Consider the following 19,198-nt stretch of genomic DNA (forward strand, 5'->3'; position numbering starts at 1 on the left):
AGGTGCAGGACTCTGCACTTCTTGTTGTTGAACCTCCTTAGATTCCTCTTGGCCCAGCTCTCCAGTCTGTCCAGATCTCACTGAATGGCCACCCAGCCTTCAGGTGTGTCAGCCAAACCTCCCAGTTTGTGTCACCAGCAAACTTGCTGAGCAGACACTCTGTACCATCATTGGGGTCATTGATGAAGATGTTGAACAGGACTGGACCCAGCACTGATCCCTGGGGGACTACACTAGTCACAGGTCTCCAGCTGGACTTGGCACCATTGATCACCACTCTTTGGGCTCTATTGTGTAGCCAGTTCTGTTCCTCTATCTCATATTTCCTGAGCTTGCTCAGGAGGATGTTTTGGGGACTGTGTCAAATGCCTTGCTCAGGTCAAGGTAGACCACATCAACTGGTCTCCCTACATCTACCCATCCAGTCACCACATCACAGAATGCTATCAGATTAGACAAGCATGATTTCCTCCTGGTAAATCCATGCTGACTAGTCCTGATAACCTTCTTCTCTTCCATGTGCTTTAAGATGACCTTCAGAATGAGCTGCTCCATCATTTTTCCAGGGATGGAGGTGAGGCTGACTGGATCTTCCTCCTGGCCCATTTTGAAGGCTGGAGTGACACTGGCTTTCCTCCAGTCCTCAGGCACCTCTCCTGTTTGCCACGATCATAGATTTTATGTCTGTGCTGACATCTGTTCTGCTGGATTCAATTCTCTTTAAGCTTGTCTCAAATTCAGCTTTCATAAGATACAGGCTTTGATAAATAATTATCCAGGAATGATTTACACATATTATACACATGACCTGGGCTCATTATACACTTAACCTGTTGATTCTTACCCTGTCACCTGCCCCAAGTTGTCCTTAAATTGCGGTTTATGTATTAATATTACCAGAACTTCTAATATCACCAGAAGAGGTGATAGAGGAAGGAAAAGTATGTTCACCTGGTTTTTGCCTATCATAAGAGAAGACGAAGCAGAAGCTATCACCAAATCAATTTATTGGGTAAAAAGAAGACAGATACAATGCAGAAATTTAAGATTATCTAAGAAGAGGAAAATGAGGATGTTTTTTAAAAAGCTTAGCGAGCAAGGAGAGATAGGAATCAGAAAAAGAAAGCAAGAAATGGAATTTTACATCAGACTTAGAAAATTTATTATCTTTTCCATGCCTTTTGCACCAGATTGGAATGCTGCCACCTCAGCCCAAAGGGTGATGAATACTGTTCCATGGAATCCCTCTTGCAGATGGCACCAGGTCACTTTTATGCCATGGTCCTCTAGGCGTTTCTTGTACAGCAGTCCATCATCTCTGAGCACATCAAACTCACAGGTCAAGATGAAAGTCTCGGGAAGTCCAGCAATAACACTGTCTTCAGCTAGCAGTGGTGAAAAAACAGTGTCTAAGAAAGGTTTGCACTGCGTGTAGATTTCTTGTGAGAATGAATGTGCTGGACTTGGTTTGTAGCCTCTTGTTTTAAACTCACAAGGGATGTAGTCAGTATTCACCCATTTCTGATACTTCAGCTGCAAATCTTGTGGAACATGAGTGCATTTACATACCTCTTTTATGAGTGCCACGTCTTTATTGAGATACCTAAACAAAAGACTGAAGGATCGTTCCTTTAACAAAATGGGGACTCCCTTGTTCTGCTGGTAAGAGGGCAAATTAAAGTCCATGCCCTGGAGGAAAGGATATATTAGGATTTGTGCTCTCAGCTTTGGGAGATCTCTTCTGTGCACCAGTGCTTGGGCAACAGCAGCTGTGAGTGTGCCTCCACTGCTGTCTCCACAGATGATAATGCGGGAAGGGTCTACCCCATAATGTTGTGCAGTCCTCATGAAGTGGATGGTGGCACTGAGACAATCCTCAAACTGGGTTGGAAAAGGATGCTCAGGAGCTAGGCGGTACCTAAACAGGAGTGAAAATGTGTTACCATGGTCGTACCTGTTGTCTTTTCATTCACGTCTGAAGACAGGAAAATATTCTGAGACTATAATAACAGCAGTGGAATCAATCATGATAATTATTAATTGTGTATTATTAGCTAGTGTTGTTAATGTTTGGGGGGGTCGTACACTATTCTAGCTTTGTCAATTGCTTCACTCCCTGTCTCTTAAGTGACTGAAGGCACCTGCTCAGTTATTGTGGGATGAGGCAAGACAGACAGGTGGGAACCCGTTACCAGCAGTTCTGGTTGGAGACAGAGGGGAACATTTCCCAACAAACCGTCAGAGGATATGAGCACAGAAAATTGATAATGAAAATATGAAAGATTTTCAGCATTTTTCTAGAAGCCGAGTTCTTTATAAACAGAATCCATGATGGTTAATGGCTCTTCAAGTATTTTAGGATGTAAATAGTAATTAGTGCAATTTGGTTTCCCAGACTTTTCCTGAACTTTTAGAAATTGGTTCTTTAAGATTTCATTACAACTCATCAGAAGAACATTTGGAGTGTTCCTTCAGGTTGATGGCCAGTTAAATGTGGATATCCCACTCAGGTTTTTCACAGTGACTGCTCAGGTGGGTATTTTGCAGTCTGGCAGCTGTGCTTTAGCAGAGACAGACTCCAAACACGGCGCTGGTGTTCAGTTGGAGGTTCAGTTTTGGATATGGCTTTAGGAAGCACAAACATCCTCACCTCTTAGCGGTGCCTTACAAAACCATTAGAATGGATTTTATTTGGAAATAAGCAAGTGGGGATTAGCTGACTAATTCTTCCTAAGAGTAATTAGTGCTGGTGAGATGCATGCAGTAATTAAATACAAGTATTGTGTGTGCTTTACAAGGAGCATGGCTTGCGGGTGCTGTGCATTCAGACTTACAACCCAGAAGGAGACACTGGTGGTTGTCATGTTCTGTGGCTGGGCTGACTTCACTTACCCAACAGACACAACCACTGAATTGCTCTTTGCAGCAAGGTAGCGACATGTTTTTTCATAGGCCTCTGTAAAACAAAATATTTCAATGGAATCACAATTGCTTTAAGAGTAAGTGGACTGAAACTATTCTGACAGTCTCATCTCTGCTCTGTGATTGGTGCTACGCTGTCAGTCTCTTACTGTGGCATGGTCTAATCTGGAAACTGCTCACAATTTCATTACCTCTGTGGGAGTCTGCTGCCAGTAAGACAGCTGGAATTTACAGCACTGCATGGTTCCTGCCTCTTCTTTGAGAACTTAGTTAAGAGAAAGTGCCACTGCTGCCACTTCTAACGTGGTATCAAAGAGAAGTTATTTTAAAAAAACCCAACCAAACACAACGCCCCCTGCTAAATCTGGCACAAGAACTTTTCTTGTGCATGAGCCACCATCTGATCTCCTAGGCACTTCCATTTCAAGTGCCAAAACCTATTTTTGCCTTCTTTTGCCACTGTAAAGACACACAGCAGTATCTGCACAAACACCCCAGGTTGCACACACGTGTGACTGTAAACTGGGTTCTTTAGAATAGGAAATAAAATTCTAATGAGATTCTCAATTTTTCTCATGAGCATGAAGGAGAAGGAAGAAAACAGGGATTATAAATGATCAGAGGATAAAAGTTCTAGAACACAACCTGTACAAATACATTTTACACCGATTCCTACTGCATGTAAGTGAAATTATTCTGCTGTCCTGAAATTAATTTTGATATTTCTAATGTGTGATCTACTAACTCATCTTGTCATTTAAGAAATACCACATCAGATCAGAAACTATGCAGTATTTAGTTATAGCTCTTTTTTTTATATTACTTACTAATGCTTCCAAACAGTCCAATTCCTCCATGAAAGTAAAGGATTCCTCTTCTTTGTCCAGTGGTTGATATTGTTGGCTGATACAGTCTTACTTCAACCTTTTCAAATATTAAGTCCTTGATAAAAAGCTGTTTATCTTTCAGTGGTGGTATTCCTTCCATTAACGTCCTGAGGACCTCGATCTCTGAGGCAATTCCTACTTTTTCCAGAAATTTTGCCTGTTCAAAAAGGGAAAAAAACCTCAAATTAGTGCAGATTTCCATCCTAGAGACTGATCATGAAAAAATTTAAATTCTGTGGTCAGTTCAAACTTTATCTCCTGATGTTCTTAAAATGAAGTGGCCGGTTATGAGGATGAGGATGATTTGGATACATCTTCATGGTAATGTAATACCTACCAAAATTTGAAATTCAAAGAGCAGTAGATTTGACAGGAATGGATGAATTTATCTTCTGTAGCTGCCTGTGTCCATGCTTCTCCAAAAGCCTTTGAGGCCGTGGGAAGCCTGCTTGAGGGGCACAGTAACGTGGCTCATTGATACCATCTTACATCTCTGGCAAAACCATTACCAGTGCTACCCAGCAGAACACAGGATTATGTTTGGTGGTAATTTTTGGATTATATTAGAAATGTTAGGTGAGAACATGGTTTTTCAAATTGTTTCATTCTTCAGTGTTGAAATCCTGGCTGAGTTTTTATCAGTAGGAAAAAATCAAACTATTAATAATAGATGAAAGAAGGTGACAAATACTTCAGCTTGTCAGATGTTTAGGAACCGTGTGTGTGAACAAAATAAGGGGAGTACTTACAGCATTTTAAACTTCAGCTTTGGATAGAATAATAGAATCATGCTGGTTGGAGGAGACCTTCAAGATTGAGTCCAACCATCCCCCCAGCACCGCCAGGTCCACACTGAGCCATGGCCCTCACCCCACATCTCCACAGCTTGGAAACCCCTCCAGGGGTGGGGACTCCACCACTGCCCTGGGCAGCCTGGGCCAATGCTTGACAACCCTTTCGGGGAAGACATTTCTCCTCATGTCCAACTTAAAACTCCCCTGGGGCAACTTGAGGCCGTTTCCTCTTGTTCTGTATCTTGTTCCTTGGGAGCAGAGCCCGACCTCCCCCTGGCTCCAGGCTCCTGTCAGGAGCTGTGCAGAGCCAGAAGGTCTCCCCTGAGCCTCCTTTGCTCCAGGCTCAGCACCCCCAGCTCCCTCAGCTGCTCCTCCCCACACTTGGGCTCTGGACCCTTCCCCAGCAGCTTCATTGCCCTTCTCTGGCCACGCTCCAGCCTCTCAGGGTCCTTCTGGGAGTGAGGGGCCCAAAACTGAAGCCATTATTCGAGGGATGGCGTCCCCAGTGCCAAGTCCAGGGGGATGATCTTTGCCCTAGTCCTGCTGGCCACACGAGTGCTGGTCCAAACCAGGATGCTGGTGGCCTTCTGGGGCACCTGGGTACACTTTGGCTCATCTCCAGTTGGCTTTGAACCAACACCTCATGGTCCTTTTCTACCAGGCAGTTTTCAGCCACTCCTCCCCAAGCCTGGAGCATTGCCTGGGGTTGTTGTGACCCCAGTGCAGGACCTGCCACTTGGCCTTGTTGAACCTCATCCCCCTGGCCTCAGCCCATTGATCCAGCCTGGCCAGATACCTGTGTAGAGCCTCCTACGCTCAAGTAGATCAACACTCTCACCTAACTTAGTGTCATCTGCGAGCTTACTGAGGGTGCCTTGATGCCTCAGTATGTTGAGAAAGATATTAAATAGAACTGGTGCCAGTACTGAGGCCTGGGAAACGTCACTTGTGACTGGCCACCAACCAGTTTTGACTCCATTCCACACCACTCCTTGGGCCTGGCTGTCCAGCCACATTTTTCCCCAGCAGAGTGTATGCCCATCCAAGCCATGAGCAGTTTCACCAGCAGAATGCTGTGGGGAAGAGTGTCTAGAGCTTTACTGAAGCCCAGGTACACAACATCCACAGCCTTTCCCTCACCCACTAAGCGGGTCACCTTCTCAGGGAAGATCAGGACCTGCTTTCCATAAACCCACGGGCTGGCTGGGCCTGATTGCCTCGTTGCCACATGATGGCACTCAAGATGATCTCTTCCGTAAACTTTCCTGGCACAGAGCTCAGACTGACAGGCCTGTAGGTCCCTGGATCCTCCTTCCAGCCCTTCTTGTAGATAGTGTTGTGGTTTGAGGCTTGGAATGGGGGCGTGACCTTCCAGCAACTGGGAGGACCCCGGGTGGGGGTGAACCATTGTATTCCCTCCCCTTCCCACACACACTCTGATAAGAGGCAGGGAGTGGGTTCTAATTTCACTCCTGGCTTGGAGCTCGGAGAGGGAAGTTGTCCTTTCACTCCGTGGGACCCTGGAACCATTTCTGAGGGTTTTGTATATTTTATTTTTTGTATTTTTCCCCTAATCTTTGTATATATTATTTTCCTTACCTCCCTTTTTCGTTTTCTGTTCCTTGTTAAACAATATACTTCATTTTTTTTCCAAAGTGTCTCTCTCTCTCTCTCTCAGGGGGGGAGAGGCGAGTACATAGTTCTGTTCCGTGTGGGTCCTGCCCTGAACCCCTTTTTACACAGAACCAGGACATACAGGAATCACATTTGAGAACCTCCAGGCCACTGGGACCTCTCCCATTAGCCAGGACTGCTGATAAGTGATGGAAAGTGGCTTGGTGAGCACTTCTGCCAGCTGCCTCAATGGCCTTGGGTGGATCCCATAGAATCATAGAATTCTTTAGGTTGGAAGAGACCTTTAAGATCATCAAGTCCAACCATCAAGCCAACACTACTAAGTCCTCTGCTAAAACAGAATCAGAATCTGTCAGGGTTGGAAGGGACCCCAAGGATCCCCCAGTTCCAACCCCTCTGCCATGAGCAGGGACACCTCCCACTAGATCAGGCTGCCCAGAGCCTCCTCCAGCCTGGCCTTAAAGACCCCCAGGGATGGGGCCTCACCCACCTCCCTGGGCAACCCATTCCAGGGTCTCACCACTCTCCTGGGGAAGAACTTCTTCCTCACATCCAGTCTGAATCTGCCCACTGCCAGCTTTGCCCCATTCCCCCCAGTCCTGGCACTACCTGATATCCTAAGAAGTCCCTTCTCAGCTTTCTTGTAGGACCCCTTAAGATCCTGGAAGGCCACAGTAAGGTCCCCTGGGAGCCTTCTCTTCTCCAGGCTGAACAGACCCAACTCTCTCAGTCTGTCCTCACAGCAGAGCTGCTCCAGCCCTCGGATCATTCTCGTGGCTCTTCTCTGGACATGCTCCAGCCCTATTGGTCTGTGTGTGTCTAAGTAGTGCAGTAAAGAAATGTGGCTAATACTTTCCCAAACTCACAATACTTCTTAATGTGCAGAAAAAAACCCACAGCATCTACCAAAGCTGGCCTCCTGAGAAAGAGTAGCCTTGAACCTCAGCTTGGTCTTCTCACAGCTCAGTGAGTTGTACTTAAGCATGCTGGCTGAAGATCCTTACATTGCTCTGAACTAGTCTGCTTCATGGCCTGGATGGATTTAAAGTGTTTCAGTTGTAGTCTGCTCTGGTCTACTCCTGCTTAAGTTTAAAAATATACATCAGTATCACTGTATTTCCACTATATTGGAATAAATTTTGTACTTTTCTTCTTCAGCAGTCGACTTCTTTAATAAATAATTTAATTTGTTGTGTTGCTCTGATTCGTGCCTATGTATTTCAAAAAGAATGGAGGTATTTGCTGCACATATCTGAAAAACCCACAAGTTGTGTGGCTTTCTCCTCACATTTCACAGACCTCACGTGGCTCAATAATGTGGTCCTCTTAAATTTGATTTAGGGATCCTGTTTTCAGCCATTTGAGGAGCTGATCCCATATGCAAGAAGGACCATCTGGTGGCCAAGCATTAGTCTCATACTGATTCCTTCTGGAGAACTCCTGTATGGTGTCCATGGGGAAATAATTTTCTTTCTTTCATCTCTTAATTCCCTCCTGTATTTTCTGTCCTCACACTAATACTTTTGCAACAGCAACAGTTAAACCTGTAATTAGCTATATTGTTTGTACATAATATGGAGATCATCTTATCTTGGAAATACTGCCAAGAACTTGTCAGTGGCTGTGTTCAGTGTTGGCAGTCTGCCATCTCATTTTGTCAGACCTGCAATAGTTTCACAGGTCAACATGGTCAAATTATCCTTTATTTACATTGCTCTTGGGCACTTCTCCCTGCTGGCAGTGCCTCCACGGGTCACCTGCAGCAGTGCAGGGCACACGTCCACAGGCAGTGTCAGCACACGTGATCTTCATTGTCATTTCTGTTACTGTGCAAACCAATCTCTTCTGGTCTTGTTTTTTTAAATTGTGTAGGTTTAAACTTGGAGGTTGGACTAGACCTGTAAAGATCCCTTCCAACCCAAACCAGTCTATGGTTCTATGAATCTGCCCAGTTCCTGTTAATAGAAGTTCTATGAGAACCAGCAGAAATTGCATTTTTGCTTTGTTTTCTGATTCAAGCCCCTTTTTCAGTATGTGTTCCCTCAAAGGGAGGTATTGGGTTTTGGCTTCCAGTTTCTGGAACAAAACTGATCCCTTGCATGACAGCTGCTAGGCAGGGTGTAGCTGCATAGCTGGGTATAGCTGGAGTAGATGTCCCTGAGTTCTTTGTTAGCAGAAACCCCACTTTGAGGATCCTGGTGGTTAAAAAGCTTGTTCTTCTGCAGGGGATTAACCAAGCCAGCCCAACGGGACCCACACTTTGACATTCTAAACATGTGTGACTGCTGAGTACTCTAATGGGTGAAACTGGCCAGTTTGGTTATGCATTCGTTAAGGATCTTGTAACTCTGTAGATGACATCAGAACATTCATGAAGACTTGGAGGCCGTGTGGGGCAGTCCAGGTGTGGGACCAGAGAACTGCGACCTCCTTTGAAGCGTTGTCTAGTTCAGCCTCTGTGGCCCCACCGAGTGCAAGTGTCTGGCAGTCACAGTGAAATACCAAAGACCTGATCCTGCTGGCAGCACCTGGCATGGAGATTCCATGCACCAGGAGCAAAGCTGGGTGAAAGCTTCGAAGTGGGAGTCCAGACACAAGCCCAAGCAAGGGACTAGGGCCTGCAGCAGCATGCGTGGGGTGGCGGCTGTGGGAGGGACGTGGCAGAGCTGAGCTCTCTGTGCTGCTTGGGTCCTTTGTCCACCTCCCACAGGTGTGAATGCCTGCTGGGTACACTCCAGAACTCATCTGATAGCTCCTCACAATGTGTGCCAGCCCTTCTCCCTACATCAGTGCCAGAACAGGCTGGGTAGGAGATGCTCACAGAACTAGTAACACAGGAGGTAGCATCACTTAGTCAGCCCTTTTATCTCCCAGCCAGCATCACTCATAGGTCCCCTGGCTATTGTTTAGCTCTACCAGGAGGTCACTTTTTCTTCTTACACATGTCACATTAGATGAAAAACTAACAGATTGAGTAAAGGCTTTCTCAGTGAAGAAGTTTTACTAACATGAAGGTGCAGCTGGTTTTGTTTAAGTATATCCTCACAGGTGAACTCAGACATTTCCTTGTAACAGCTATTCCATTGGGCACAGCTGCCTCGTACTGCCTTGGCTCCAGTGACTTCACATGCATCCTTCCTCCCAGCTGAAGACTGGGTGAGTTAGTGAACTTTAATTTTCCCTACTGTTTTGACATCATGGGTTGTCATCCCTTGAAAGGATTCAGCTACTTTGCCATAAGTAGTTGACCTAAGAGCAATGGCAAGAGTTTCTGTGTGACTCGGGTGTCACTTGCATTAGCTTTTGCATAACTACACACTAGTGTCCTTAGCTGTCTGCTCCTCTGGGGTGCTGTGGTACAAGTGCTTTTGCTTGGCCTCTCCCTTCCCATCAGAAAAGATACAAAATTATAACATTAGGCATTTAATACTACATTAATCACTAGTAATCTTCTAAATTCTGCAGTTTAGCTTTTTAGATATGAATTACACAAAGATAAAACTTTGCCTGATTAATAAGAGTATTCCTACAGTGTTTGGAGAATGTGGAAGTCTGCACATTGTGTAGTAGATGAAAATAATAGAAAATGTAGTTTTATTTCTATTAGTATTGTATTTTGCTGCTTTGCTTTGCTATCACAGCAGTGTTCAGGCCTGGGTAGGGTGCTTCTTGACAGACACATTCTTAGGAGCTTACTGCCTGACTTCAAAGAAAACTTAATAGGCAATGTAGCAGGGAAAGGTAGGAAGAAGCAATGACATTGGAATGCTGAATGGAAGTGAAATGTAATTACAAGCCAAAGAAACAGAAGGCTTTTCACAATTTAAACAACTAAAGGAAAAGAAGCTTGGTTTAGGTACCACAGAAGTGGTTTTAAAATTACAGAGACAACAATTAATTCAGGGGAGGACAACTGATGAAAGAAAGACAAGTGGAAGCCAGGTTCTAGTTTTGAAGAGAAAGAAGAGTGAAAAGCAAGGCAGCATCAAAGATGTGCCAAAAAACAGCAACACAGAAAGACAGATTTAATATTATATGCATTATCTCAAAAAAGAACATTGTATAAATATATTGAAAGGCAAAAGATGAGGCATGTGGCAGCTGTCTTCCAGGTGGCTCAGAAGCAGTGACCCAGCTGTAGAAGAGGACTGAGGTCACAGATCATTTGGCTGCTCGTTCTCTCAGTAAGCACTGTGTTACACAGGGCACAAGCTCTGCATATACAGTGCAGTGAACTGCTTAAGCCTCCCAGCACTGCATTGAGGCAAAGGGATTGAAAAACTAAAACACAGGCTAGCAGGAAAAACTCAGACTTAGAGTCTGCAGAATTGTATTTTTCCATAGGATTTCCTCTGGTGCTGTACAGGCAGCAGTGGGGTCCATTACAGCCAGCTGGGCTGAAGGTCTCTGCAGTGGTGCTCACGTCACCAAATCAATCCAGCTGCACACTTGCAATATATTCAACTATTGATTCCAAAGAAAACTCAATAATCCATTATCCCTCTTTCAGAAATAAAATTGAAAACTCCAGCTTTAACCAGGTTTGACTTACCAGCCCAAAGCCAAAGTTCATCACATGATGAAGAACGTAAAGTTTTCGTCGCTCACTAAATCCATGGGGGATTTCTGCCTTGGGGTGTTCATAATAGAATGCCATTGCCACCAAGACAGTCAGAACAGCAAGAAAAGTCACCAGGAGTTCCATCTGCCTGTCCTCCTGGGAGCCAAATGGCAGAACCAGCTGTGACTTCCTTCCCCCTCTGACTTTTGAAGGATTTCTGAAGGTACAGATACAGGATTAGTAATTCTCGTCGCATCTCATTATCTGGATTTTAAAACTGCTGATAGGAAGATGAAAATGTGTGGCAACCAAACCATGCAATTAGGCAGATCTTAACAATTAGTCACGGGAGAGACTTGCACAAGCAGTGGTTCATACTTGGAGCTAACATGTTTTGAGTCTGTGTCCAGCACCATAAAACCAGTGCTTAGTATATCGTTTGTAGCATCAGTGTTAGGAGAAAACAAAAACCTGCTAGGTCTCTCCCTATTGAATACAGTCAGGTCTGTATTATTTCTGAGTTCCTGTGAGTTCCTATGGAACAGGATTTCTTAGTAATCATCTAGTAATTTACTTCTTCAGACTTTTAGTGAAGTCAAGGTTTCAGTGCCACCAACACATGTACACTGCATCTTTGAGTCTGATGGAACCAGAAGCTGCTGCAGCATGAAATCTCAGTGCTTTGCAACCTGCTTCATCCTCCTTGATTGCTTCTCTCCAGCAGGTCAAAGCCTGTACCAACTGTTACATCTGTTTGGTTTGTGTTTGGTTTTTTAACAGGCTCTTGGCTGAGCCTTATGGTGCTGCAGCCTCTGTCTTCTCATGAATATATTATATACAGGTGTCGTTCTGGGTAGAAATACAGTTCCACCTGATGAAAACTAGACTTGGACTTTATGGTTTCAGTGCTAGTAGTTAGTAGTGACTGGACATCAGCAGCCTGCTCTTTTCTGTGTACTCTGTGGTGAGCTTTAGGACCTTTGCCTTCCTTTAGAACAAACACATTTTTCAGTACACAGATCATTAGTGTTAAGATTTAAGCTGAAACAAAATATCTGTAAAGCTTTTTCAGCTCATATGATGTCACCTTTGGGAACAGAATCTTTTTACCAGTCTGCTCAAACTGTGAAGGCAACAGCTTCCCACTCTGAAAAACAGCAGCATGGGTAAAATGAGTGTGTAAAATTTTTCTTTAAAAAACAAACAAACAAACAAACAAACAAACAAAAGTACTAGGGTTGAGCTGATGTTGAGGTGTGTATTAAAATGAAACTAAATGCAGGGAACCCCAGAGCTTTAGAGTGCATAATCCATGACCTGCCTGGGAAAGAACACCTCAGACTTGAGTCCTGACTTTAGAGACTGTTCATTAATTGAAGATGGAATTAAGCTTTTTTTTTTCAGTGACGACCTGTGATAGGAAAAGGGGTAATGGGTGAAAATTGGAGCATAGGAGGTTCAAGGTGAATATCAGGAAACATTTTTTCACTGTGCGGGTGATGGAGCTCTGGAACAGGCTGCCCAGAGAGGTTGTGGAGTCTCCTGCACTGGAGTCATTCAAAACCCGCCTGGACGCCTTCCTGTGTGATGTACTCTGGGTGACCCTGCTCTGGCAGGGGGGTTGGACTAGATGATCTTTCGAGGTCCCTTCCAAACCCTATGATTCTGTGATTCTGTGATTCTAATTGTTTCAAATAAACAGGAAGGAACTTCATTTTTGAGTCTGGCGATATGCCCTCTGAGAAGAACTGGATTCCACGTTCTGCTCCCCCTGCCCAGGCTGTTTCTTCCTTTTGTCCAACAACTCTTTGGGCACTTCAATTTCCCAGTGCCTCCATTCCCTCTCCCTCCCTTGCCTGCAGATTGTTTATGTACCAAGTACAAAATCAGGTTCTTTTTTGTTTATTCTTCTTTCTGCAGCAGTTGCCCAGCTGGATAAGGGGTGCTGGTGAAAGGCACATTGCCTGCCAGTTGGGCCACACTCGTGGGAAATGGAGTGGTGAATCCAAGCCTGTCAGGGCCGAGGGGCGTGTAGGGTTCAGCTTTCTTACAGCCTAGACATGATCATGAGGAAATACTGTTTCACAAAACATGGTTGCAGTTCATAGTGAAAGTAATTTATCAGCTCTGTGCTGGACTCTGCTGTCCCAATGAGTTAGGTGTGGTTTAAACATGCTTATCAGATTTGGCCCCTCTGGGGATCTACCAAGTCTTGTGACACATCCTTTGTACTAAGTTTATTACCCCCTATTGTTCATCTCTTGTCTAAACCTTTTTGGTACCAGCCCTGATGGAAGCCTGTTTCCCAACAGCTGGTAGGTGTTGGACTTTTGGGGACACCTTAGCTAGGTCCAGACACCACAGTACACCAAGGGCTCCACACAGAGACTGGGTGTGCTAGAATCTGGTACCAGCTATAAAAGAAATAAACTGGTTAGTTCCTGAAGTAATAAACTTTTTTTCCTTCAGGCACCCCAGGTACACAGGGTAGTACTTTGTATTTTTGTAGAAGCACAGACTCAGCAATTCACAACCTGCTTGAGTGCCAGTGTGCAGAACCATTCCCTAAATAATCTGATTTTTTAATCTGATTAAATTGGCTGTTGATTTTTTAACCTTATCTCTTGCTCCTGTAGGATTGGTCTCTGAGGCCAAAATCTCATTTTCTCCTGCCCCAGGACCTCCTCTTCCTATTAATTTCCAGGGAAGAGCTACATGTCAGTGCCTGGCTGGCAGCCTCAAGCTGTTCCTCTCTTGTGGAGCTGCACATGCTAGAGGGGCCCGACTGGGCCAGCTGCAAGCCAGTCTGCAGGCAGCCCCAAGAGCTCTCAGCCTGCCTCTGAATCCAAGGTGCTGGTTAGGTGGGAAGGAGGTACTCACCTGCTTGGAGACAGGCACAGCAGGGGTGACTGGATGCCTGTACTGGGGTACTGGGAGACGTGCAGGAGAAGGTGCTGCTGGGCCCGACCCCCATGTGCTGTGTGGCATCAGAGCCATCTGGAGCTTGGAAACAGAGTCAGGGTCTCCTCAACATACCCAGACTGCCATTAGCTGTCAGCTTGGATGCAGAGCACTGGCAAGATCTGTTAACAGGTTATTCTACACAGTAGCTTGTGTGCACACGCTCGTGTCTGGGATTATTTCTCTGCACGTGTAGCTCCTGGTGGTGTGCATGATTCTGTTGGTGCACTGCAGGTTTGTGCTTGGTTTGAAGTACCTGACTGTAGCCTGTTGAACGTGCAGACAGTGAGATGCACATGCTGTCAGGAAGTGTCTGTGGGAAGAGGCTAGTAAAAATTCTTTTGTATCTGGCCCTAGAAAAAAGAAAAGTCTTTTAAATGAGTGATAATTCTGAAAATTAATTCCACACTTTGGAAACTATAAAATGCCTTCATGTGAACAAACATTCTAGCTTAGCGATGCAAGACACATAGCAGAGCTGTAATTAATTAAAACACACTGGAGGACAGGAAGTTCCATGGAGACAATTAGATGTTGTGACTTTGTAAATTTTAGAAAGTACTGCAGTCACTACTAAAAAATTAATACTTTGTTTCAGCACTTGCTGTTCTCTACTTGTCCATCTGCACTACCACAGATGTAACCCTCCATACAGATTAAAATGCCTGTGTTCAAGAGAGCTAATAATTCTGCTGAAGATAAATTTATTCATATTTGTAGTAAATTAAGACCTATAAAGCACTGTGCAAAAATCTCAGAAATAGATCAGTGTAGAGTTTGGCCATTAGTTCATGAATGAGGCATAAAGCCAGAGACTGAATAAGGAAAATAAACCAAGTATTGGGTTGCTGACTGACAGGGAGTGCCACACATGCTCTGCACGAGGTGTGTGTACAGGAGTGTGTGACCACACGTGGTCATCGTGTAGCTTAGAACATAAGCAGTGGAATTGTCTGGACACCCTTAGTTCTGGCACTTCCAACCACCCCTGTGCCTGCAAAGAAATATCAAAAGGACAGCCTAAAGCAGGTGCAAAGAAGAGTGATACATGACTAAGAATGATCTTAAATAAAGACAAGCCTTTTGATTCCTGACAGGTCTGACTGAGGCTCATGAGGTCATCATACCCAAACTACCTCCAGGCCAGATTGCTCAGGTACAAGTAACAGTACAGCCATGGCACAACAGACATGGATTAACTGCCCAAATACTGTCCTGGTCTGGGGCTCCAAACCAGGACAAATATCCAGCTTTTTGCATAGCTTTTACAACAGGTACTGACTCTGCTGGCCTAGCTTCAGCCACAACAAGTAAACTGATAAACCAGCCTTCATTCTGAGATCAGGAACCAAAATTAATCCCCAATTTCACATCAGGTTGCACAACCAAGGCAAATCCTGTAATCCTCAGTGAAACATTAAGAACTCTCTCATGTTATTTACTCCTGGAAAAATTTCTTTGCTTGAAGAGTAAATTGCTAATACCTGCAATAGGAACAATGGAACAAAATATTGGTTGTGTCAACAGAGATGAAGAAACGTGATTTCATTTTGTTGAGAGGGAGTAGGGAACAAGTGTTCACAGGTAAGAACTCGTTGCTGCAGAGATTTGTAACTGTTAGCTTGTCACCATAGTTAAGTAGTGTGGTGACAGCAGGAAGAATTTAATCCACCATTTTCTTCCCACTCACAGTTTGGCTGGCAGAGGATGACAGTACCTGTGTCTGCACAGATACAGTGCAAGGTGGTTGCTTAACAGTGATGAAATACTGTACAGTTCCTAGGCATTGTGTGGCAGTGTGACATGCAACAGCAGCTACCTTGGTATCTATGCTTACCAAAGGTGGATCTGTCCTAATGAGCAATGTCATAATTGAGCTGAGATTTCCTTTTTTTCCCTCATGTTTTGGCTATTCACAGATATCAATTTGGCATCTTCCCTGCAGGTACATACTTTCTCCTCAAATTCCAAGTAAACAAGTTGATTATTTATCTGATTACAAAAAGACAAAATCCACTGTCTTCCCTGAATACAACCAAACGCTTCTCAGAAAGGAGCTTTATACAAGATAGTTTAGAGGACACTGAGTTATGGTTGTGTGGTTGTCCTCAATGCAGATGCTTACAGGTGGCCATTTCATACAGCTCACACGTCCATACCTCCCTTCTGTGTCAGCCATTCCCCTTTAAAAATTGCTTCTAGAATTCCCTTTAAAATCAAATTTGTCCATACACCCAGTTCCTTCCTTCAGATTTTACAACCAAGTCCAAAGCTACTGGTTGTCTACACTCATAGTCTGATGTTGATTACTACTCATCTCAGAAGTACTGGAAGTATCTCCAGTCTCCAGAGGCACTGGGGGATTTTTCTCTGTGCAGTTGTGGACATGCACATTGCTGATTACTCATATAGGGCATGCTTTAAATGTTTTTTGCTATGGTGACTTCTCATTCTTCGACACAAGAAGAGAACAAAAATTCTTACAACATAAGAAGAGAACTGCAAAAGTAGCATACCAATTAATGGGGTTAAAAGGAAAAAAAGAGGAAAAAACATCATGTTCCCAAGTGAAAACAATTGAGAGTCAGAATTCAGCAGATCATGCTCATCTTGACTTATTAATTCTTGTCTAGACTCTAAGGCACAGATAGTAAATAGGTGACTGATGTACGAATGCCCATATACTGGCTCATGGTATTCAAGAGAACACTTTAATAGGCTTTTATAAAATGTACAACGTGGTTTGCAATTTTACTTGATGATGGAAAAGAGAAAATACCATAACCAAAGAATGACAGTGCACAGTGGAAGCCTTTCTCCATGTGGTGCCAGGCCACCCTCACGTTGTTGTCCTCTAGGCGCTTCTTGTACAGCAGTCCATCATCTCTGAGCACATCGTGCTCACAGGTGATTATGCAGGTGTCAGGTAGGCAGCAGACAACAGCATCTTCTGCCAGCAGCGGGGAAACTCTTGTCCTAAACAGCTCCTTTGTTTCTTCATGGACGTGAGGTAGAAATGGAGTGGGTAATGGTGGTTCATAGCCCAGTTTAAATCTCTCTGGGATAAGATCGGGATTTATCCATTTCCTGTATTTCAATTTTATACTCTCAGGAACGTGAGAACCTGCCAAAACAGCTTCCTTCATAGAGCAGTCCTTATTCAAGTACTTCAGAATAAAATAGACTTCACGTTCCCGGGACAAGAAGGCAGTGAAAGCATTCTTCTGGTGAGATGGCAGATTGAAGTTCAGCGCTTGGAGAAATGGATAGATCAGTACCTGGGCACGTATCTTGGGGATATCTCTCCTATTTACCAGTTCTTGGCAAACAGTAGTAGTAAAAGTGCCCCCTACACTATCCCCACAAACAATAATCCGATCAGGATCCACTCCATAGCTTTCTGCAGTCTTCAGGAAGTGTACAGTAGCCGTGAGACAGTCCAGAGTCTGGGCTGGGTACCTGTGCTCAGGAGATAAACGGTACCTGCAGTGTACAAGAGACAGCTGTTACTGCATAGATTTGTAAATGGCCTCAATGTGTCATCATAAATGCATCCCAGGCATTTGCAAAACTCACCAAACCCAGGGTTTCTTACTTGTTTTAACCCTCCACTGCTTCTGCTTTTCTGGTTTTCCACTATTCTGTGAAATTCATTCAGTGCATTCATAAACTAAACTTCCTAATCATTAGGGAAAAGGATGTCAGTATTTTACTTCAGAGTCACTTTCAACATGTCGTGACTTACCCAAATAAGATATGGAATATGCATTTGGTTCTCAAAGCTGTTTCCTCTCAGCTTAATAAAATTCTTTAGTCATGAGTTTTTTTTCATGGAATAATTTGTTGGAAATGAAAGTTTCTTCATACCATCAGCTGTTTTCCATAAGCAAAACATCTTTAAAAGAAAGCAGTAGTCTGTGCAGCTTTGTTTAAAAAAAATATAGACTTACTATTTACTCTTTAAAATCATCCACAAAGCCCCCTAAAATATTAAAACCTGAATTTGGGAAAACAGTTTATAATCCCGTATTGTCAAATAAAGGCAATGATTTTTTTGTGGTGATAATGATGCAAAATGAACAAATCTATTTGTTCTTCTGAAAACAGCTGATATATGTATTACTTCTGTAACTTTATAAACCAGTATCAGGTATTTCCCACTCTCATTTCATGGCAGGTGCTTGCTCACACACATCAACAACATGAGGGCAGCTAACACTAGAGCTCAGTTTCTTATGTTCCAGAGGGGGCCATGAAAATGATCTGAAGGCTGGAAGCCCTCTCCTACAAGGCCAGGCTGGGAGAGTTGGGGTTGTTCAGCCTGGAGAAGAGAAGGATCCAAGGAGATCTTACTGTAGTCTTCCAGTATCTGAAGGGGGCCTCCAAGAAAGCTGGGGAGGGACTTTTTATGAGGACTTGTAGCGACAGGACAAGGGGTAATAGCTTCAGACTGGAGGAGGGTAGATTTAGATTAGCTGTAGGGAAGAGGTTCTTCACTGTGAGGGTGGTGAGACCCTGGCCAGGCTGCCCAGGGAAGCTGTGGATGCTCCATCCCTGGAGGTGTTCCAGACCAGGCTGGATGGGGCTTGGAGCAACCTGCTCTAGTGGGAGGTGTCCCTGCCCATGGCAGGGGGGTGGAACTGGGTGATCTTTAAGGTCCCTTCCAACCCAAACCATTCTCTTCACAGAATCATAGAACTGGCATCACTTGGAGGGGTGGGGGAAGCGAGGGGCAAAGCAGCAGAACCGTTGGAGTTGTGGGAGTGGCAGTGGGTGGAGCTCACTTACCCAACAGACACAGCCACTGAACCCGACTCTCTGGCGAGGTGCCGGCAGAATCGCTCGTAACTTCCTGAAGAACGAGTGTTGTTCATGCAATTAATAGCTTAGAATACTTGAAGCAATATCCTACCTTAGTTTGTTATGATATATTGACATGATTGAGTGTGAGCCCCTTCCCTGTTTAGTCAGCTACCCAATTTCCTCTAGGATAAAAATAATCTAGACTTGGTCATCAGGACATCCTGTAAAGTTCCTACATTTGATCTGTAAGGAAGATAAGGAATGAACATCATGATTATTGCTACTAACCAAGAGGCAATGCTTTTGAACAGAGAGAGTAGGATTGTAGTTCTCCTTTGACCTTAATTCTGTAGCTGCTTCATTTAGATGATTTAATTTACAGGTATTTCCTCAATGGTTCTTTCTATAGAAATATTCTTTCTATATTCTCAGTGTTCTTTCAGTTACAGAATTCTAATGCCATTGAATATGTGCATGTCTACTGCCTGTAGAAACAGTATCTTTTAGAATATTTAAATTTACATCTTTGCAATTAACTGCTTTCTCTAATAAATCAACCTAGAGCAAAAAGTCAGCATAACTGAAGTTGTGCATCATGGGCACACGTTCAAGTGGCTGCTGTCTGCCACTTGAAC

The 19,198-nt window shown here is 44.1% G+C and overlaps 2 protein-coding genes across 2 annotated transcripts in view; both read right to left on the reverse strand.

Moving 5' to 3' along the window:
• Positions 1-1,140: 1,140 nt before the first annotated feature.
• Positions 1,141-10,895, reverse strand: LOC103782483 (arylacetamide deacetylase-like 4). Its single transcript, XM_008950252.1, has 4 exons — positions 10,791-10,895; positions 3,750-3,966; positions 2,893-2,956; positions 1,141-1,918 (listed from the first exon to the last, which is right to left on the reverse strand). Exons 1-4 carry the CDS (start codon positions 10,893-10,895, stop codon positions 1,141-1,143), a joined length of 1,164 nt encoding a protein of 387 aa, XP_008948500.1.
• Positions 10,896-16,471: 5,576 nt separating this feature from the next.
• The window catches only part of LOC103782484 (arylacetamide deacetylase-like 4), a 6,601-nt gene continuing 3,874 nt past the window's right edge, over positions 16,472-19,198 (reverse strand). Inside the window, exons 3-4 of the mRNA XM_008950253.1 lie at positions 18,549-18,612; positions 16,472-17,243 (exon numbers count right to left, since the gene is read on the reverse strand). Of these exons, the coding sequence (XP_008948501.1) occupies positions 16,472-17,243; positions 18,549-18,612 (836 nt within the window). The remainder of the gene's footprint in view (positions 17,244-18,548; positions 18,613-19,198) is intronic.

This window comes from Merops nubicus, unplaced genomic scaffold (assembly GCF_000691845.1).
Source record: "Merops nubicus isolate BGI_N331 unplaced genomic scaffold, ASM69184v1 scaffold4082, whole genome shotgun sequence".
Taxonomy (NCBI): Eukaryota; Metazoa; Chordata; class Aves; order Coraciiformes; family Meropidae; genus Merops; species Merops nubicus.

Bases quoted from the DNA above. Each gene is read 5' to 3' on its own strand.
- LOC103782483 (XM_008950252.1), bottom strand. From the start codon at position 10,895: ATGGCATTCTATTATGAACACCCCAAGGCAGAAATCCCCCATGGATTT. The intron at 2,957-3,749 runs GTAAGTAATATA...TTTGTTTTACAG, and splicing joins TGGACTGTTTGGAAGCATTA to AGGCCTATGAAAAAACATGT. The intron at 1,919-2,892 runs GTAAGTGAAGTC...ACTCCTGTTTAG, and splicing joins TCAGTGGTTGTGTCTGTTGG to GTACCGCCTAGCTCCTGAGC.